General features: G+C 44.0%; 1 protein-coding gene across 4 annotated transcripts in view; it reads left to right on the forward strand.

The window, feature by feature from the left end:
- lnx1 (ligand of numb-protein X 1) overlaps positions 1–19,095 on the forward strand; it is a 47,097-nt gene extending 28,002 nt beyond the window's left edge. For 2 of the 4 annotated variants that reach the window (XM_033622154.2, XM_033622156.2), the window contains 9 exons: positions 2,741–2,994; positions 6,314–6,469; positions 8,569–8,777; positions 8,860–9,288; positions 10,829–10,963; positions 14,537–14,714; positions 15,853–16,099; positions 16,776–16,934; positions 18,074–19,095. In XM_033622154.2, the coding sequence (XP_033478045.2) occupies positions 2,741–2,994; positions 6,314–6,469; positions 8,569–8,777; positions 8,860–9,288; positions 10,829–10,963; positions 14,537–14,714; positions 15,853–16,099; positions 16,776–16,934; positions 18,074–18,209 (1,903 nt within the window). In that variant the 3' untranslated portion in view covers positions 18,210–19,095. The remainder of the gene's footprint in view (positions 1–2,740; positions 2,995–6,313; positions 6,470–8,568; positions 8,778–8,859; positions 9,289–10,828; positions 10,964–14,536; positions 14,715–15,852; positions 16,100–16,775; positions 16,935–18,073) is intronic. The other 2 variants (XM_033622155.2, XM_033622157.2) reach the window with 1 other exon arrangement.
- The last annotated feature ends 293 nt before the right edge of the window (positions 19,096–19,388 follow it).

The raw sequence follows: 19,388 nt of genomic DNA on the forward strand, positions 1-19,388 counted from the left end.
GTAAGAGCTTATCATAAAAAAATGGTGGACTGACTGGTCAGTTGGGAAAGGAAGTGCAATCTATTTTCTTAAGTAAATAACATTTTGTTTTTATGTTTATGTTTTACAAAAAGGCGAAACAACTGCAAGTGCATCTTGTCAATCGAGTGCACATGACCCTGCATACATAAACATATCTATGTATGTTTACTTGACTGTGCCACTTGAACACAGTCATGTGAGCAGCAGCTGTTTTCAAGCTGCGTACAGCTTTAATTCTTCTAATTGATAGTGAGTGACACAAAGAAAGCTTCTGCCCCCTCAAGACTGCAGCGCTGCCCTCTCCTCTGCTGCTGATTGAAATATTGCTCTATTCAACCACTTCACTCAGTTAAGTGGTATGTTGCTGCACGGACATGCTTGATACCAATCAATTTACTAACTGAATGAACAGGAATAACTCCCGACGGCTCTGCCCACACACAGGTGTTATGTCACCGAGCTCAGAGTGAGATCGATAGGTGCTTCAGTTTTGTGTAACACTGTATCTAACTGTGAGTCTGACCCGTGGCTGCAAGTGAGATATAGAACCCACTTCAGGATGAAATGATTTTCCCTGTGAGATATGGACTGAGTGCATGACCCACTTTGACAGCTCTGTTACTGAGACAAAATGCTGCCACTAGTGTGATGTGATGCCCCAGGGGGGGCCATTGGCCTCCCTGGGCTCAAATGGCTCACCAGCATGTAATCATGTTTCTGTAGTGAATCTGCAATGATGGCCACCATTTTACCTTGCCTCCTTTTTTGGCTTGATATCCTCCATGTAAGGTCCAGTAGTGCTCTGCCCATCTTACAGCACGGGACGCCGCTCCTCTTGTTTTTCTGAGCTACTGTTGAAGCAGAGCCTGGGTTTGATCCAGCTCATTAAAACCCAGTTAATGTTTGTGCTGATGGCTCCGCAGAGACAGCCAGAGAGACAAGCCAGTGTTATTCCTGCCTCTGATGAAGCGTCAGCGTAAAGCCTTTATGGCTTACAGATGGAGGAAAATTCTCCAACAATACAATACCCTGCTCTGTAGGGATATCTTTAATTCACACACAAACATTCCCAATTTAATATTGTCAGTGTGAAAAGCCTTTTATGGCGTGAAGCATAATATGTGCATGAGTGTGTACTTGAGTGTGTATCTGTGTACGTGTGTATGAGAAAGGGAGAGAGTTGTAAATGTGCTGTGGTTGTGGTGTGTGTTGACAGCGAGAAGACATCTGGAACTTCGGAATTAGATTTGTTTTTGAGAAAAACAACATTCAGACGATCTCTGTTTTATATTAAAATGTTGTGTCAGTTACCCACCCTCCCTCCTGTCGAACGGGTGTTTTCTTACATTTGTGTTCAATCATCTGTCGGGGATGCTCACACCCACAGCCACAGAGAAAACCCATCCTACATGTGATTACAGATACTGTCACAAAAGAAAGTGAAAGTAACAGAAATGAGTAATTTATTTTTCTTTTGTGAGAGTAAATATGACACTTCTGGCACATTCTCAGAGAGGTGCTGCATAAATTCTAAGTGAGAGCGCTGGGAAATATATTCAGCCACATTTGTTGTTGTTGTACAGGCGGTGTGGTATCTTAGCGAGGTGGGTGAGCGCTGAGGTCAGATAAGCATTCCCAAAGCAGGAGATGGAGGTCAGCGTGCAGAAAGCCTCGGGCTGGAGATGCTGAAATCTCCTCACATTAGTCTTGAGAATGTGACCTTTTCATTGGATGTTAACATGAATTTATTGACTTTCACTCCACTGTTATAAGTGATTCTATTTATGGCTGCATGTTTGACATCAGCGTCCTGCGTCAGACATAGACTGTATAAAAATAATGGATGTTGGCATGTTGACGTCACCCATTGGTTTGTGGATTTCCGTTTTGAAACCTTGAGTTTGGCATTTTGGTTGTCGCCTTCTTGGATTTTTGGAGCCAGAGGTGACCGTGTTTGGGAGAGAGGGTGGAGCACGTTGTAACGTTAGCTGCTAGCTTGTTTGGTGCGGTGCATAGAGTGCTGCAGGGATGATAGTTTTTTTGTAGGCTGACATGGAAGTTAGCGTCGCTGTGGTTCCTTGTGAAAAAGCCTGTAGGATTTTCTCACTGGATTTTTTTGGGTTATTGCAGAAAATAGGCTCTGTGGCAAACAAATGTTTATGATACTTACACGTTTTGTTCAGCAAGATAATCTTGTCTCTAAACCAATGAGCACCACTTTAAGATTTTTGCGACGTAAATGCAATCGCCAGAGGTAAAAATCTAACGTTAGGCTATAAATGAACTATACCATGGTAGCATGACTTAACGTCACCACCACAACGAGGCTGTAAAGCTGTGTCCAGCGTGATGGCGTTCTTGTTAGCAACCAAAAAGCAAAAAAAAGATTAGCTGTGGAGACCATAAACACTTTTTTTGTAGCAGGCTGTAAACATGATTACTTCTACTATTGAGTTGGACATTTTAACATGGGGTCTGTGAGGACTGACTCGCCCTTGGAGCCAGCCTCAAGTGGCCATTAGAGGAACTGCTGTTTTTTGTGTGTGTGGTTTGTTTTTTGTTTTTCTTTGGGCACTTTCATGTTGACTTCATTTTTCAGCCCCAGAGCTCGCCACTTGGTGTCAGATCATCACTGTCATCAATTCATCAACATGTCCACTATTAACTGCATCATGCCAACTGTGTAATCTCAGACTGACCTTTTGACCCTTGTGTGCAGGTGTAAAGGGGCCTCTCACTATGGGCTATCAGCAGACAGGAAGCGGCGCTCGCAGGAGGGCGAATGCACCGACAGCACGTCAGAACTCACCATCGCCACGCTGCCCAACGATGGCCCCACCTCCGCCGCCGTGGCACTCCTATCAGACGAGCCCGGTCTGGTCAACCCCGCCTTCGACCCCAGCATGGAGGACAACAGTCAGTCAGGCAGCACGACCAGCCTGGCCGCCCGCAGCAGCAGCAAGAAGAGTGAGTGTGAGTGGGCGAACGGATGTTTGTGCGTGGTCATGTTCGGTCCTGCATGACGTTACTCTGTAGTTATCTGAGGCGTGCGAAAGAGAGAGAGGGAGCTACAGGGAGTGTGTTTGCCAGAGTGACAGATTGAAAATCAATACAGAGTAGAGAGCTCTCTGGTCACAGTTACATAGTCTCCCGGTCAAAACCACAAGCCAGTGATCTATGTTCAAACATACATTTACACCTGCAGACTTACAACGTATAACGCAGGTGTTCGTTCAACCTCAAATACAGTCTTTGTTCTTTCTAATGGTCTCTGATAGAAATCCTATTAGCCAATTAGCTCTACTGCCTTGTTTTTTTCACCAATCCATAAAAACTCTCTTTGTGGAAAACAACAGAGAAACACAGAGCGAGGGAAAGTCACTGAGAGGGCAGGTACATTATGCAGTCAAGGAGAAATGGAAGGAGAGGTGGGTTAAATATAGCCTGATGCAAGTGTGTGTTAATGCCCAATGACGTGATCACCCCTCTCCTTCCATTTCTCCCACCTGTGAAACCAGGAAGCAGTCACGAGTGTTCCTCTCTGCCCCTCCATCCCTCCCCCAACCCCCCCACTACCGTGAGCGTACGTGCAGTGGGGACACCAAATGACGCTGCACCAGCACTTTAGACCCGGCCGGCTGAGCGCCCACAACCACCATAAGCGCCACTACTGCTGAACAAGCTGACAGCTCCAGAAGCGGCTGGCGCTTTTAAAGAATAATGTGGCTGTCAGGAGCTCTCGCATCTCCCAGAGCCCGCAGAGGGAGGGAGGGGCGCTGCAGAGGCATGCTGCCCCGTGCTCAGTGCAGCCAGGCTGGGGCTGCTGCTTATCCACTGCAGCCTCCTGGAGCCTGCCAGTCTTTTTCTGAGAAAAGCAAAGTACCAGACAACAGTCTCACAGGAAAGGTCTGTTTTGGATGTGGTCACTAGAGTCCACAGTGTGTTACATCACCGCTGAAGTTACGCAACCGTATAACTATACTCAGCACAGATTGGCTTTATTAATTAAAGAGCCACTGGTTGAAAGCAGCTCTTACACACACACACACACACACACACACACACACACACACACACATAAAAGATATTTTATTGGAGCTTGTTGAAAGTTGTGCAACAAACAAACCTCAACTGAAAAGGATGGACTGGAAGCAGAAAAACACAGTGTCCTCGTGCCTTTCACTGAGACCACCGCAGTGACACAGTGGGAGTCACAGAGGGCTTCAGAAAAAACACAAGCCTGTCAGCAAAAAAAAAAACTAAATCTGTCTCAACTTTTGCCTTTAAGGTGCGCTGTGATTTCTTGTAAACTAAGTTGTGTTTACTCTAGTGTTTCTCACCAGAATGCACTTTGCATCCTTGAGGTTGAACAACTTTATTTCCTTCCTCATAAAACATTTGGAGGGCTGATCTTTTTAAATTCTGTATTGTTTACATTTATGTAAGGATGCCCGATCAAATGCACTGCATGGACACAGACACCGTTAAAGGGTTTTTTTTGGGGAGTTTTTCCTTATCCGCTGTGAGGGTCCAAAGGACAGAGGGATGTTGTATGCTGTAAAGCCCTGTGAGGCAACTTGTGATTTGTGATATTGGGCTTTATAAATAAAATTGATTGATTGATTGAGACACATACCGACCTCTGAAGCAGATTGAGTATCAGCCATGACATAACCAATCCACACTACATGCAATTTATTTGTCAGTGTCAATTTAAATGTTTCCACTATCAGTTACAGTTAAATCAATTTATATCAGAATGAGCCGCTGACACATTACCTTACATAAAATGATTTCCATAAGTTCCACACAGTGAGATATACAGATTTTCACCGTAGGAAAAAAGAGAGCACTTATAATTGATCGGTGCTCAGTATCAGGAGACACTCTGAATTTAGACATGAGAACTGAACCAGGAAGGAAATAGTCGGCAAGTGAGTTTCAGCTCAACTTGACTGTTTTGTTTCACTCTCACTGCTCTGATAGTTATTTTCTGCTGCAGCAGGCAGCTGTTTTCATCAAAAGCCTCCACAAACCCACTGTACACTACCTGCTCAGCACTGATCTCTATAAACAGATATTTTAGTATGTATGCAGAATGTTTAGGCAACTGTACAAGACATCTTTTTATTTGGCACCATAAGTTTTCTGTTTGTAGTCTGAGTACTGTTGACCAATCATGTCTGCGCAGGCTTTGGTTGCCTGCAGATAAACAGTCTGTTTGAAGAGAAAACAAGGCGGAACGCATTGGCTGAAATGCAATCTTGGTACCCATCGGCTATCATCTGTCAACAATTTAGCTTTTTATTAGCTTTTTGTAATTGATCTGCATTCATATGCAGATATTTGTTTAGAGAGATCAGCCAAGTGTTGTCTAGACCTGTCTCAAGTTGCTCATTGACTGTAAACAATGAGCAGTGCAAAGAAGAGAAAATCTTGGCCAGATATCTGCTGGCTACACCTGCAAAATATTTGCCATTGCACCCTTAATCATCATGAGACGATAGCCGATGGATTCCAAGACTAGCTGAGCACCAACCGACTAGCTGGTGAACACAGTGGAGCAGCTAAAGAGCCAGATATTTCCCTTAGGAGTGGGCAGAGACCAAAAATGAACTAAAAGCAAATTGATAATGTTGCTCCATAACTGCTGGACTTGTAAACATGCTACTGTTTGCTAAGACATTCTGCATATTGACTTAAAAGGTGACGATATGTCGATGTTGTGTTCATAACTAGTTTCTGCTGCCCCAGCGTGACGAAAGAAAAAAGTTATTGCAGGGATCATGTTTTCTTGCTGGCAGCCTTTCTTGCCTCTGTGGGGGCTGTTGCGTTGCGGTCACCAGCTGTCAATCAGCTGAATAGCCTGAGACTTGTGGCAAGGATGTGTAACACGCTGCACATGTGTGTCCTTGCGCATCCTCGTGCACATGCACGATACAAATATAACAGGGATACACTGTCTCTTTGCTCTATGGCCCTACTAGAGATCAAAACACAAGGAGCGGCATCCCTCTGTTTATCTCACTATCATTAAAATGAAGGGGGAAATGACTGCTGAAAATTTACCACAGTTGTGCAATGTTATTTTACAATAGCACCATTCAAACTGGGCCTCTTGTATAAGACAGGTATTTTATCTATTCACCAACACACCAACACTGATCTCATTCCCTAAGCCACGAGGAGGCATTTGATTGGCTGTGAGGAGGCAGATTCAGACAAGTCCGGGCATGTTGAGTGTGAGGTAATCTATAAAGTGCCTCTGTTTTCTCCCCTGTTTTCTTTGCAGTCAGAAATTTTGACCGTTCTTCAGTGAGAAGCCGTTCCTTCAGGAGGTTGAACCGAGCATTCAGCGTCCTGCGGAGGACAAAGAGTGGCACCGCAGTGAGCAATGAAACATCCGAGGAGAGAGACAATGCCAGGAATTCCAGTGTGCCACAGGAAGGTAGGGATCAAGGCCTGCATCTCATCTCTTCTCTTGCCTTTGTTACTTAACATGTACATTTTTGGGCTTGTGTCGTGCATTGTTGTGTGTTGATGTCACTGCTGCATTTGCACTTTGATGATTCCCCGAAGAGGGCTCCAGGGAGACAGCTCAACGTGTGCGCGTGTTTCCAAATGTGTGTATTTGTGATGTTCCCTCAGCTGTGCGAGGAGGGTGACACGGCTGGGAGCCTGCAGTGTAACAGTAGCATATGTTTCTTTAATAATTCAGCTGCAGATTGCATAAGTCCACTGGTGCATCGCTAGAGACGGATCAGAGGAAGAGTGGTAGCCTGAGGCACTTTAGACAGGGATGGGATACAGGAGGTCACTGGAGAGGATGACCTTCTCTTCTCCACCTCCAGTTCTTCTCCTCCTATATCTCCTTCTTCTCCATCTTCACCCCCCTTTCCACTCATCCCGTATCCCCTCCTCCTCTCCTTCGACCTCCAACACAGCCAGGGTCAACAGGTTTGCACCAACTTGATGGAGTAGTCCCCAGGGTGCACAGTGCTCTTGACATGGTAGATCCATAGGATGCTTTGTAGGAGGAAAATGTGCTCTAGAGATATTTAATGTAATATCCACAGCCAGACGCTCTAGACAGTAAAGTGGAGGACATATAGTCAACCATAAGAGAGCATAATGTCGAAGTAGAACTGCAGCGTGACGAGAAGAGGAGAAGGAATGTGGTATTGCGTAAGAATGAAGGATGACGAACGATCAGGGACTAGATTATTCTCTGAGGCCATCACTGAGGAGGCTGAGAGAATAGATTAAATATTCATTGCCTGCCGCTGGAGAGACAAAGATAGACGGAGAGGATGGAAGGCTGAAGTAGAGATAGACCCATACAGAACAAATGGAGGGAAGAGCAGATACGGTAAAAGACAATGGAGATAAGGAAACAAATAAAGCCATAGCAATGTCCCCAAAGATGGAAAAAAAGAGAGGAAAGATGGGATGAAGGAAGACGTTGAGAGAGGTTGAAAGGGTGTGTGATGGAGAGGAGGAAGGGTTATATAATAGCTGCAGGTCTCTGTGTTAGTGGTCTCCACCCCAGAAGCAATCTGCTGCGATAAAGACAAAATATTGACTTTGGAACGGAGAAAGTGCAGCGTGAGTAGAACGAAGCGACTGAGGCTACGGAGCTAGAGACACAGAGGGAGACAGGCCGCTGAGGAATAAGGAGAGACAGAGACATTCTTCATAACCAAAGAAAAAGAAATAAGATGAGGAATACATCTTCTCTGTTATTTATTGGCCAAAGCTGTTGGCCATAGTAGTCGTAAAAGATCCCCACCCACCTCCACATGGTCCAGTTTAGGATGTGTCACTCTGCTGTTGAGTGGAATTCACTCCCGGGCATGAGGGCAGCTTGCACAACTGAATAGCAGACAAGTACATATTTCTCAGGAATTTGAAGTATTACAGAGAGGTTTTGTATGCATAGTAATCTTACTTACACGTGAAGTTAACATCCTGCATATATTGTTATTACAGAATCCTGATCCGAGTCATGAGGTAAAAATAAGTGAAAAAAATCAACTACAAATGCAAATTTAAAGTCTTAAAGTCAAACTTTTGTGACTATCTTGTGCAGATTTCAAGAAAAATATAACATAACTGCCTTTTAGGATTTATATTTTCACTGCGGAGTGGTCAGAATAAGTGCAAAGTTTGTCCGAATTATAACACTCTTTGCACCCCCGCCCATGTAATAACCTTGTGGAAATTTGAAATTGCGGGTTTTCCCAAGCATACTTGGTACAGATGTATGTGACTAATGATACAAACATCGAGCAGGATAATCAGCCAAGTAAATTTCCCCTCTCGGCTTGTACAAGTTTGTTTTAGTAACCTGAGGGAGTAGAGACAGCTGGCTCCACTGCAGAACCTCTCCACTGCTGTCTACCACTCTTTCCCCCTCAATGTGTCTCTCTTTCCCTCACTTTCTCCCACTTCCTCCCTTGTTATATTTGGCTCTTTGTCAGACTTGGTTTTTCTTGTCACTGTACAGTAAAACTCAGCCTTTCTCTCCTCCTGCACCTTCTCCCTTAGTGCTGGCTCTTCCTCAGCTGCATCACCTGATTCCTGACGGTGAACTTACCAGTATTAAGATCACACGGGTAGATGCTTCAGAGCCGCTGGCCATCAGCATCGTCGGCGGCAATGAGACCCCGTTGGTTCGCATCCTCATCCAGGATATCTACAGAGAAGGTGTCATTGCTCGGGATGGACGCCTGCTGCCTGGGGACATGATCCTGAAGGTATCACAGTCAAAATTTGTACCACAACTCAATAAGAAGCAACCAAAGTCAGTTTTAAACTGCATCTCTGTTGCCCTCTCAGGTAAATGGCATTGACATCAGCAACGTACCCCACTGCTACGCCGTGGCAACCCTCAAACAGCCCTGCCAGCTCCTCCGACTAACAGTGCTAAGAGAACAGCGCCATCGCTATCGCTCACATTCACACAGCCACCCACACGGCCACGGGCATGGCCATGATGTCGCCGCGGGCCACCCATCTCACGGCCTGCCCCACCATCCCTTGAGGGATGATAGCATCCATGTGGTCCTGAATAAATCCACTCCAGATGAGCAGCTGGGGATTAAGCTAGTGAGGCGGCCGGAAGAGCATGGCGTCTACATCTTTCACCTACTGGAGGGCGGCCTGGCAGCACGCGACGGACAGTTGTGTGTTGGCGACCGCGTGTTGGCTATCAACGGGCACGATCTACGTTATGGAGCACCAGAACATGCTGCTCTGCTTATCCAGGTCAGTTAGCAACTCCTCCTCAAAACGAAATGATTATAGCAGCTCTTAGCATTTTATAGAAAGTTCATAGTTGTCACAGTCAAATTAGTCCACATGTTGTTACAGACCATAAACAACTGTGTTCTGTTCTTACCCGGGTCCCTGAGGTATTAAAGATAATTGTGGTGATTCAGGCTAATTGTGTTGTGCTGTGCTGTTGTGTCTGCACTCGCTGCAGTTAATAGTATTTAATTGTGGTGATTCCCTAATGGACCAGGCCATGCTGCTGCCTCTGGTTCCTGGTTGATGCCAGTCAATGGTTGTGTGTTTGTGGTTAATCGTGGTTAATTGCTGTGTGTTTGCGGCTGACTGTGCAGGGTCTCTGGGCCCAGAGTTCCTGTCTGAGCAGTCTGACTGGCCTCTTCTGGGTCTCTGTGGAGCCAACATGGCCTCTCAGAGCAGGCACTTTCTGTCAGAGATTAACAACTGGCAGGGAAGAAATTAAATTAGTCCAGTTAGGGCAATAATGGGCTGGACTGGCTAATTCTGGAGTCAGCTCTGTGCTACAGAAACCACGGGAAGTCTCAGAGGAATGACAGAGTGCAGGGGGGAAAGGGACGCAGCCAGTCTGTCTCTGTGTCTGTTGGACATCTTGCATGTGAATGTGTGAATGAGTCTGACTCACAAAAAGTACACTTACAAAGTAGGTTGCTACTGAATGGCAGTGAATTTAAACAATAACTGATCATGATTTCCTGTGAATTTCTCCTTAAAGGGCTGTTTCACCCCCTCCAAAAGAATAAAATGCAATTTTTAAATGTAATTTTCAATGTGAACATCTCAAATGAAATCCCAATTTGTTATGTCAGTATACTAGCCCTTTAACAACAATTTTAGGACCTGTTTTAAAGGGAGAGTTCAACTTTTTTGGGAAATGTGCTTATTTTTTTTCTGGGCGAGAGTTAGATGAGAAGATTGATACCACTTTCATATCTGTCCATTCAACAAGGCTACAGCCAGCAGCTGGTTAGCTTAGCATAGCATAATCAGGGAGGAACAGGTAGTCTGGCTCTAAAGGCCCACACACAATAAACTGTCATCAATGAACTAGTGGTGTCAAAGGGCAACTGCTGCATCACTTTACATCATCCACAATGGATATTTACTGTGCGCTTGTGAACAATACTGCACCCAGTTACAAACCATTCCTGCTTAACAACATCGCCTTGACTTTAGCCGTTTGTTTGTTTTCCTCACTTCTGTTTCAGCCGACCATTGGCTTGTTATCAGAGCCCTTTCATTTGTTTAATTTGTACAAAACCCAAAATGCAACAATTCGCCATTTTGCAGGTGATTATGTGCCAATTTTTTTTAACATTTCTGTTAAATAAAATAAATCCAGGCTAGCTGTTTTCCTGTTTTCAGTCTTTGTACTACGCTAAACTAACCTGACACAAACAGGCAAACATGAGAGTTGTGTCAATGTTGCTTTAAAATGTCTATTGCCTTCGTATCATTTGCAACTCATGCCTGAACTTTGCTGTCTCTCAATATTCTCCAGGCTAGTGAGGAAGGCGTCCACTTCATCGTGTCCCGTCAGATCTGCCTGCCCACCCCAGACATCTTACAAGAAGCTCCGTGGGGAATGGACGGTCCCCCACCATATTCCCCTGTGGATATAGAGCAAACACTACTGGTGAGCAGACACGTACACACGAGACAAGAACTGTACCAATCCACAGAGACAAGCTTTGTTCCTCTGTCTCCACTCCCCATGATAAATACTCCCTTTCAGGTGCAAATGATCCATGGAGGTATTATTCCGCCATCAAAGCTGAGCATGTCATTCAAGCAGTACCGCCGGGCAATCTTCCTCTCAGAGAATAGTTGTATCCATATCAGCCATCTTTTTTTTTTCAGCACACAGAAAACAACCCACAATGTGTGTGTCTTCCACAATCCCTCCGTGAAAGACCTTTCACAGTTCCTTACTGAACCTTGTGTGAATCTATTTCAAGCTGAAAATGTGTGATTTCAAATTTAGTTTTTAAAGGCAGGCAGACAGACAAAAAGGCTTTCTCGATCCCCATCCTTAAAAATACACTTTACATGTACCTTCTGTCAAATGACACACATTTTGGGCTAAATACCCTGTGAAATAATTTAATATCTCTCCTCTGGTGAAGACATCCCACCCTATTCTGCCTTACTCTGCCTCTGATTGGCTTCCCCTGACATTCTTACATCAACAAGTACTAGCCAATCAGAGGATGAGTAGGGTGGATCATGCCTTCGCCATGCCATCGCTCTCCTTGGAAAAAAAAAAACTAGCGTACAGTGACTATGATGCTGCAGCCAGCAGCCAGTTAGCTTAGTTCCTTAACTTGAGACAGGGGGGAAAGCTAGCTTGGATCTGTCCAAAGGTAATCAAATCCTATCAGACAGCACTTCTAAAGCTCACTAATAACTTGTTAATTAAAAGTCAATGTGCCTGGACTAGAAATAGTCTGGCACACAACCTCCGAAAAAAAACACAGTATAATCAAAGGAGATGTAATGTGTTAATTGGTGACCTTTAGAGGTCCTGGTCGTTACAGTACCCTCTGTGCCAGCTGTTTCCCCTACTTCAGGTTTTTATGCAAAGCTGAGCAAAGCTTCATGTAGCTTCATATTTACCGTACATCCCTGACAGAGGTATTGATCATCACATCTAACTTTCAGCAAGTAAGAAAATAAGCGTATTTACCAAAATGTCTAAGTATTCCTTTGAAAATAGTCAGAACTGAAGGAATATTTCACGCCCCAAAGACCATTTGTTTGTCAATTATTCGCCCCGTGTTGCATTGAATTTCAGAAAAAGAATTTGTTTTTCTTGTGTGTCTTCACGATGAGCGAAGAACATTAATTTACAAACTCCAACACAACTTGTGCAGTATAATCCACGTTTTATTTATCCAGTCGCATGTTAAGTAGTTTCTACGGTGGCCGAGAGAGGTCACAACACACGCAAACTCCACAACACCCGCAAATCCACACAACACCCGCGCATTAAGAAAACACCCCCAAATTCAGAAAATACATTCATCGATTTCGCAACAAATACGCTGCAAATCCTCACAACACAGGCAAATGAGATAACGCAATGCAAATCCTCACAACACAGGCAAGAAGCTGAAGGCTGCGCAAAAACGAAAACACACGCCAAATTGAAGACGACAACGGAAATGTTTCCAGGGGGACCGTAATCAGTGACGAACTTACTGGTTGTTGACATTTCCAGACTTTCCTCAAGACGAAGGTCTGAAGTAGTGCAAATAACTTGATCCTCTATAATGTTAGCATTAATAAATTGAACTTTCTGACCAAGCATCTAAGTTGTTTTTGGCGGCCAAAAGCAGGTCCGTGAGTGATTGCAGTCCCCCTGGAAACATTTCCGTCGTCGTCTTCAATTTGGCGTGTGTTTTCGTTTTTGCGCAGCGTTCAGCGTCTTGCCTGTGTTGTGACCTCTCTCGGCCACCGCAAGTTTCCAAAAACAAATATTTTTTGGATTCTTTGTTCACTGTGGAGACATGCGAGACATTCTTCACAAATTCAATGTAACACAATGATGAGTAATTATATACAAATGATCATTCATCATGTCAAAAAAGAAACGAGTCTCTACCACCACTGAAAGCCCCCATTTTAGAAAATATGCAAAACCCTTGCTCATGATAATGTACATATGTACTCACAAAGCACACCACCCAGTAGTGTACAGTACACACAGTATAGCTTGGCAGAGAGTGTGCACAGTGTCCACACAGCTATAGTCAGTGCCGTGCCCCGGGGTCAGACACGTGACAACAAGTGATCTCCTGCTGTGAACGCAGCAGAAATGTGTGAATGCAGCACATTAGCGAAGCGGCACAAGCTACATCCCATCAACCTCAATGTGTCCGTGTGTTATTCATTACAACTCTGCTCTCCTTTGCTCTCCCCCATCTGACACTCAAACACACTCGTCATAAATAAAACCTCACTCGCTTTATCCCACACACAGTCTCGTTCAGCAAACCAAAACGCACGACACGACGTCCATGAATAAATCAGTTGCTCTACAGTGAACGAGCGCACCAAATGAAGAGGCACTTGAGCTGCCTCGTGCCCTATATAACCACCATATATTATACATTATACCAGTTATGCTAATGAGGTTGTTCATTAATTAACAACTATGTCTATGTCACTGGACTCTTGTTCCCATGGCAAAGTATGGATGGTATTCATATCAGTTCTCCAACCATTAAGGAGCTATCACAAGTCCCAGAGAAAACATTCCTTTATTAATATGCAAATGTGTGGCTCCACAATCTAATTAGATTATGAGGTCTATGGAAGGTGCCCTTGCTGTAACAATTAAGTTGATATCATGTTTGGTCTTGATTTATTGTGTTTATAAGAATGTGGATACACAAAGAAAGACACCACGGTGACAACGTCGGCTGAAATACCCTGCACGTTTTAAGATATATTACTAATTATCCGATGTGACTAATACCGGTACAGTTAAATTCAGTCTGTATGTTTTAGGGGGATATATTGGCAGATATGGAATATAATATAATATAATAACTATGTCTATCTTAGTGTACAGTCACCTTAAAATAAGTATCATTGTGTTTTCATTACCTTAGAATGAGCTGTTTATATCAACACAGGGAGTGGGACCTCATCTATTAAGATAGATAATAAGCAGATAATTCGGCTCCCAGTAAAAACCTCCTGAACGTCTAGATCTAGATTAGCAGGTGCTAGGCTAACAGCCTGTCTCGACATGCCAAATAGCGTCATCGAAACACTGATTCGTAATGTGAAATTGCTTTACTAAGTGTTTTTACGGGGTTTCACCAGGTCTGTTTGTTTTGGAGAAGAAGAAACCTCTGAGGATAAATCAGCTCCTGGTAAAAACCTCCGAGACAATCCAAATATTGACCAGGAGAAGTTTCAGCTGGTTTCAGTTCGGTCCTCACCATGAGATTCCACTAAATCCCCCAAAATCTTACACACTGGACCTTTAATATTTTCAGATCCACAACAGTCCTGTTTTGATGTGTTATGTATCTGTTTGTACATGTGTTAGGTGATTCATTTTCTTCTTCTGGTTGTCCTCTTTAATCAAAGACATACATTCATTTTAAGGAACAAAGAGACAAATACTTTGGCACTAGCAGAAATAGTTTCACTGCAACTTCTCTCTCTCTCTCTCTGTCTTCTATTCTCTGTGAAGGACTCTTGTCAGAAGCCTGCCTGCTATGAGAAGACAGTTACACTGACTAAGGAGCCGTATGACTCCCTGGGTATGACAGTGGCAGGCGGCATGTCCAGCCGAGGGTGGGACCTTCCCATTTACGTCACAAATGTGGACTCAGACGGAGTGGTGGGACAGGAGGGCTCCATCCGCAAAGGTAAAATGAACGACTACTGAACCTCTTCATGTCTCTTCCCATCGCTTACCTGCACACTCAATCTTGTAATTACCAGAATATTACTCATAATCTTTATTACAAGGATTGTCGTGTTCAGCGCTTCTGTGCAAATGATTATTCATTTAGTGGATGGTGTATTTGTTTTGTGAGGTTGTCGTCTTCTGTGGCTGGCAGACTGTCAGGGATTTGGCTTTGGTGATGACTACTTTGTATATAACAGAGGGGGGTGATTGATGAACACTTATGATTCATGTTTCATTATGAAGTGTATTCATCCGGCAGCAAAAAAAGACTCAGTGATGCTGCCGTGGTTCAGTGCTCCGTAAATTGGCTCTAACGCACATCAACAAAAACACAAACAAACGTGACTATAGCAGCGCTCGGGACTTATTGTGTTGCAGAGAATTTGTTGGGAGAACTTAATTATTGCGTTCTATGAAATCAGTCAGCTCTGAAATAGAGCAAAACATAGAGCGGTATGCAAATAACTGGATGTATTAGCAGCCGTCTTGATATCCTATAATGCAGATGAAGGCAGGGGAGTGAGTGATTTTAGCCTCAGCTGCCGATTCCAGCATAACCATCTTAAATCATCACACTGAATCCCTCCTATCTGAGGCTCTGTTAATGACAGGGATGAGAGTAAAGCTGTCATGGAGCATCACAACAACATAAAGACTTCATGAAAACCGAAGTAAATTGAGTCTCTGTTTGCCCTGTGCATGGTTCAAGGTGCACGTAACTGTATTCATATGGGACATTGGAGCAGCAGCAGCTGTCTCTGTTTGTGTGGTTATAAAACATGTTTGTGTATTGTAATAGACTATTCATCTGCATTTGCATATCCGCCTAGGGCAAACGTGTCCTTTGAGTTGCTCACTAGCAAGCTGGACCGTGCTGTCTGTTTTTCTTTGCACCACTTTTATTGCTAGGAGGCTTTTTAAAGCACAGGTGGCGCTCTGTTTCCATCCCCTTTGTGTTGTAAGCAGGAAGGGTGTTGAATATTAAAGAGGCAGATGATGAGTCCCTGTCCTATGAGGTCTTTTGAAAAGCATTTATCAGGGCAGTAACCCCGGGCAGAGGATGAGCTGTGTTGTCCACTTCCTCCCTCCCGCAGGTGACATCTTGTTAAACGTGAACGGGGTGGACTTGACGGGGGTGACGCGAGGTGAAGCCGTGGCCAACTTGAAGAACACCTCCTCTCCCGTTGTGCTCAAGGTCTTGGAGATGCGTCCTCCGGAAGACAGCCTGCAAGAGTGCCCGTTGCCACCCTGTCTCACACCCTCACCCACAGACAGCACCAAGAGCCCACTGCCCAATGACGATTACTCGCCACTGTGGGTTTCATGGCTGCAGCTACCCAGGTGAGCATCGGTTTGTGTCTCTGTGTCCACTCCATATACATTTTTCTACTTTGTCTACTACTTTTTTCTGAGCCCAGTATAATTTACACCCCCCACGTTGGTCCTTTTGACCTCTGCCAGCTGGTGCAAACTGAAATTTTGACAGAGCCAGCTGGGGGAAAGAATACTCATTATACTTTCAAACTTTTCAGCTTAAATATTCACCGCTGTTATATCAGTGGAACTTCTGAGAATAGAAAACTTTCCCTCGGATTGTAACATATGAATTTATCTTAATGGAATGTGTCAGTGGCACGCTGACTGCAATAAACAACTGCTGCTCCGGCTTCAAGTGAAATAAAAATGTGTTTCTCCTCAAACAGTGAATTGATTAGGAGTCAAAACTGAGTACTGAGTCACCATGGGAATGTAGTCTAGACCAGCAGTGGAGCTAAAAGGATCTGAATGTAATTTCGACTTAGGCTATCTTTATGAGACTGATACAGAAGTCCAAATATTCTCATTGTTTCACATCTCCTGAGAGGAAAAGTCACACTTTCATTCAAAGAGCAGCCGGGCCTTTGTCTTCGGAGCAGATTCTAGCTACTGTGCACACGCTCCGTATGGATATACTGTATATATAATTTAAAGATGCAGTTGAGAGATTAGTGTTTTTAATCTCTCTTGGCTCATGTAGGCATCTCTACTGCTGCAAAGACATTGTTCTGCGGCGGAGCACTTCAGGCAGCCTGGGCTTCAGTATCGTGGGAGGTCAGGAGGAGGTCAACTGCAATCAATCCTTTTTTATCCGCTCCATCGTGGAGGGAACGCCAGCCTACAATGATGGCAGGATAAGGTATGAAGACTTTATTACTGTTATTTCCTGTGAGCAAAATGTTTTAGATTAGCTTCAACACAACCTGTATCTGCAAAGTGTGCCGGTCCGTTCTGGTTCATGAGCTTAAACCGCTTTGACTGAATGCAAACCAGCTGAACTGACACGCTCTGGAAAACTTAAAAGTAGCCTACATCAGGAAGCTGTGCCGATGGTGTCATGTCACTAAATCCAACTTGTATTGCATTAGTAATAAGCAATATGACAATGTGATAGAGATAATGTTATGTTTACAAATAGACTGATGTCTAGTGTCTGACAGGCCATCACAATTTCCTGCGTTGCTGAGGCCGGCAACATGAAGGGGATCAAATTTCAGTAAGGGTGGGAGGGGGAAGAGCAGCACATGTTGTGTTTGTATACTAGAAAGTTATTGTGTTTTTGGGGTGATGAGACGAGACATGGCAGGATTGGTCTCAAGACAACATTTTGGATTTAAAGCAGACGAAAGAGGTATCCTAACTGGCAACAAGCAATGCCGTGCGCCATTTTGAGCTGAACATGTGTCGGACACTGACAATAACTGAAGAACGGCTGATTCGTGAAGTTAAAATGAGGAATTATCTGTAACATACCTCCTTATTTCACCACAAAAAAAATAAGGAGGCAGCTGGCTGGAGAAAGATCGCCACGGAGCTGAAAGCTTCTGGTAAAAGACCAATGCTAAAATTAAACCTACTTACAGTTTTAAAGTACATTTATAGGAACATAGCAAGTAGGCTACTCATCCATCTTTTAAGAGGTAAAGTCTCTAGTCTGAGCTCAAACGCACAGCTGATAGATGCATGTTGTTGTTTTTATATGATGTCACAAAAGTGCATATTTAATGGATTCAGTGTTGACAGAGAGCTCCGTTGTTACGGGACACAATAGGACGCTCATTTGCTGGTGGGACACGGTGTCATTATGTTCTCAGGAGCAGATGATGAGTCAGTCTGGTGTTCGGCTTATTATCCAACCCTTTTTGAAGACTTGACACTGGCCCTACCCTAAAATTTCCCTGTTTTTTAACATGTATATCTGTCAAGTAATTTCTGGATGTTAATTAACACAACCCTATGTTAACCGTGCTTTCTCAATGGCCCTCTCACTCTGTGCAGGTGTGGGGACATCTTGCTCGAGGTGAACGGGAAGAGTACATGGGGGATGACCCACACAGCGTTGGTGCGCCTTCTAAAGGAGCTCCGGGGCAGGATCACCCTGACCATCGTCTCCTGGCCGGGCAGCCTGCTGTAGCGGCGCTCCAAGTCACCTGGCGCTGCTTCAGCGGCATTGACCGAGGAATGTGGAAGGCAGAGCTTTAGACTGGCTGACCACCCTAAGCTTGCTGTGTGCGGGAGAAGCTTAGAATAGTGTTATAGCTGTGTGGATATCTCACTTCTGATGGACAGCAGAGACTTTGCCAGGAGTTCGGAGACTGGATTGTTACCAGAGGTCAACTTGCCCCCTCCGAGTACACTGAATGTGGGGAGGATTGACGCCTGAGCCACTTCTGACCAGGATGTTGGTGTTATCTGTTTGGAGGACATGATCATTCTCTGGCACAGCATCCAGTGAGTGGGGTGGGCGGATCGAGAGGAGACACAACACGTTGCCAATTCCAGTAGTTATATATTAGGGTATGCGTTAAGTTGGACTCACATTTCTTTACTGTAAATGTTGGGTGTCTAAAAAAGTACTGATCCAAGCACTTGTAATACGTTTCTTTTGTTTGTTTGTGGTATGGCCTTTAAATATAGGCTCCATTCTGTTTGTACTGACAGTGGTTGTCTTCTTCATCCGTTTGACCTGAGGACACGTTGCCAAGTAGTCGTCTGTGTTGAGGTTTCTTTCTTTTATTTCAGAAGCTATGGCAAAATTATCCAACCACTGGCAAAAAAATATATAAAAAAGTAATGGATCAATGTGTTCATAACATGTTAAAAGATAATATTTAATTAGGTGACATTGTGGAGGCCTTACTAATTTTCTTACTTTTAAGAAAAAAAAACTGACTTGGTTTCTGTGTATCAGTGGATGGTCTGAGGCCATTCCACTGTGGTTCTGTCTGTCACGCTTCGGCCTGTGTAGTATATCTGATGGTACATTTGGTTAAATGATCAATAAAGTCATTTGAAAAACAGAGTTGTGTGAGAAAAGCCTTCCTTAAAAGCTCCACTTCAACTCAACAAAAACACACTACAAGCTTGTGCAACATAAACATTTCTGTACAATACATGCACAAAATTATCTTTAGCTTCTCCAATATTATTCTAATAAAAATCACATTTTCTGATAAAACAGAGTAGGATGCCACAAGGCAGTTCCTCTCATTAAATAGTCTGAGAGACTGACTGTCAGTCAGACTTTAATTTCCTCTCATGGTCAGCAGAGGACATCTTGTTGGTCTCCTTTTCCTTCCTCTTTTTCCTGGCC

Source organism: Epinephelus lanceolatus, chromosome 6 (assembly GCF_041903045.1).
Source record: "Epinephelus lanceolatus isolate andai-2023 chromosome 6, ASM4190304v1, whole genome shotgun sequence".
Taxonomy (NCBI): domain Eukaryota; kingdom Metazoa; phylum Chordata; class Actinopteri; order Perciformes; family Serranidae; genus Epinephelus; species Epinephelus lanceolatus.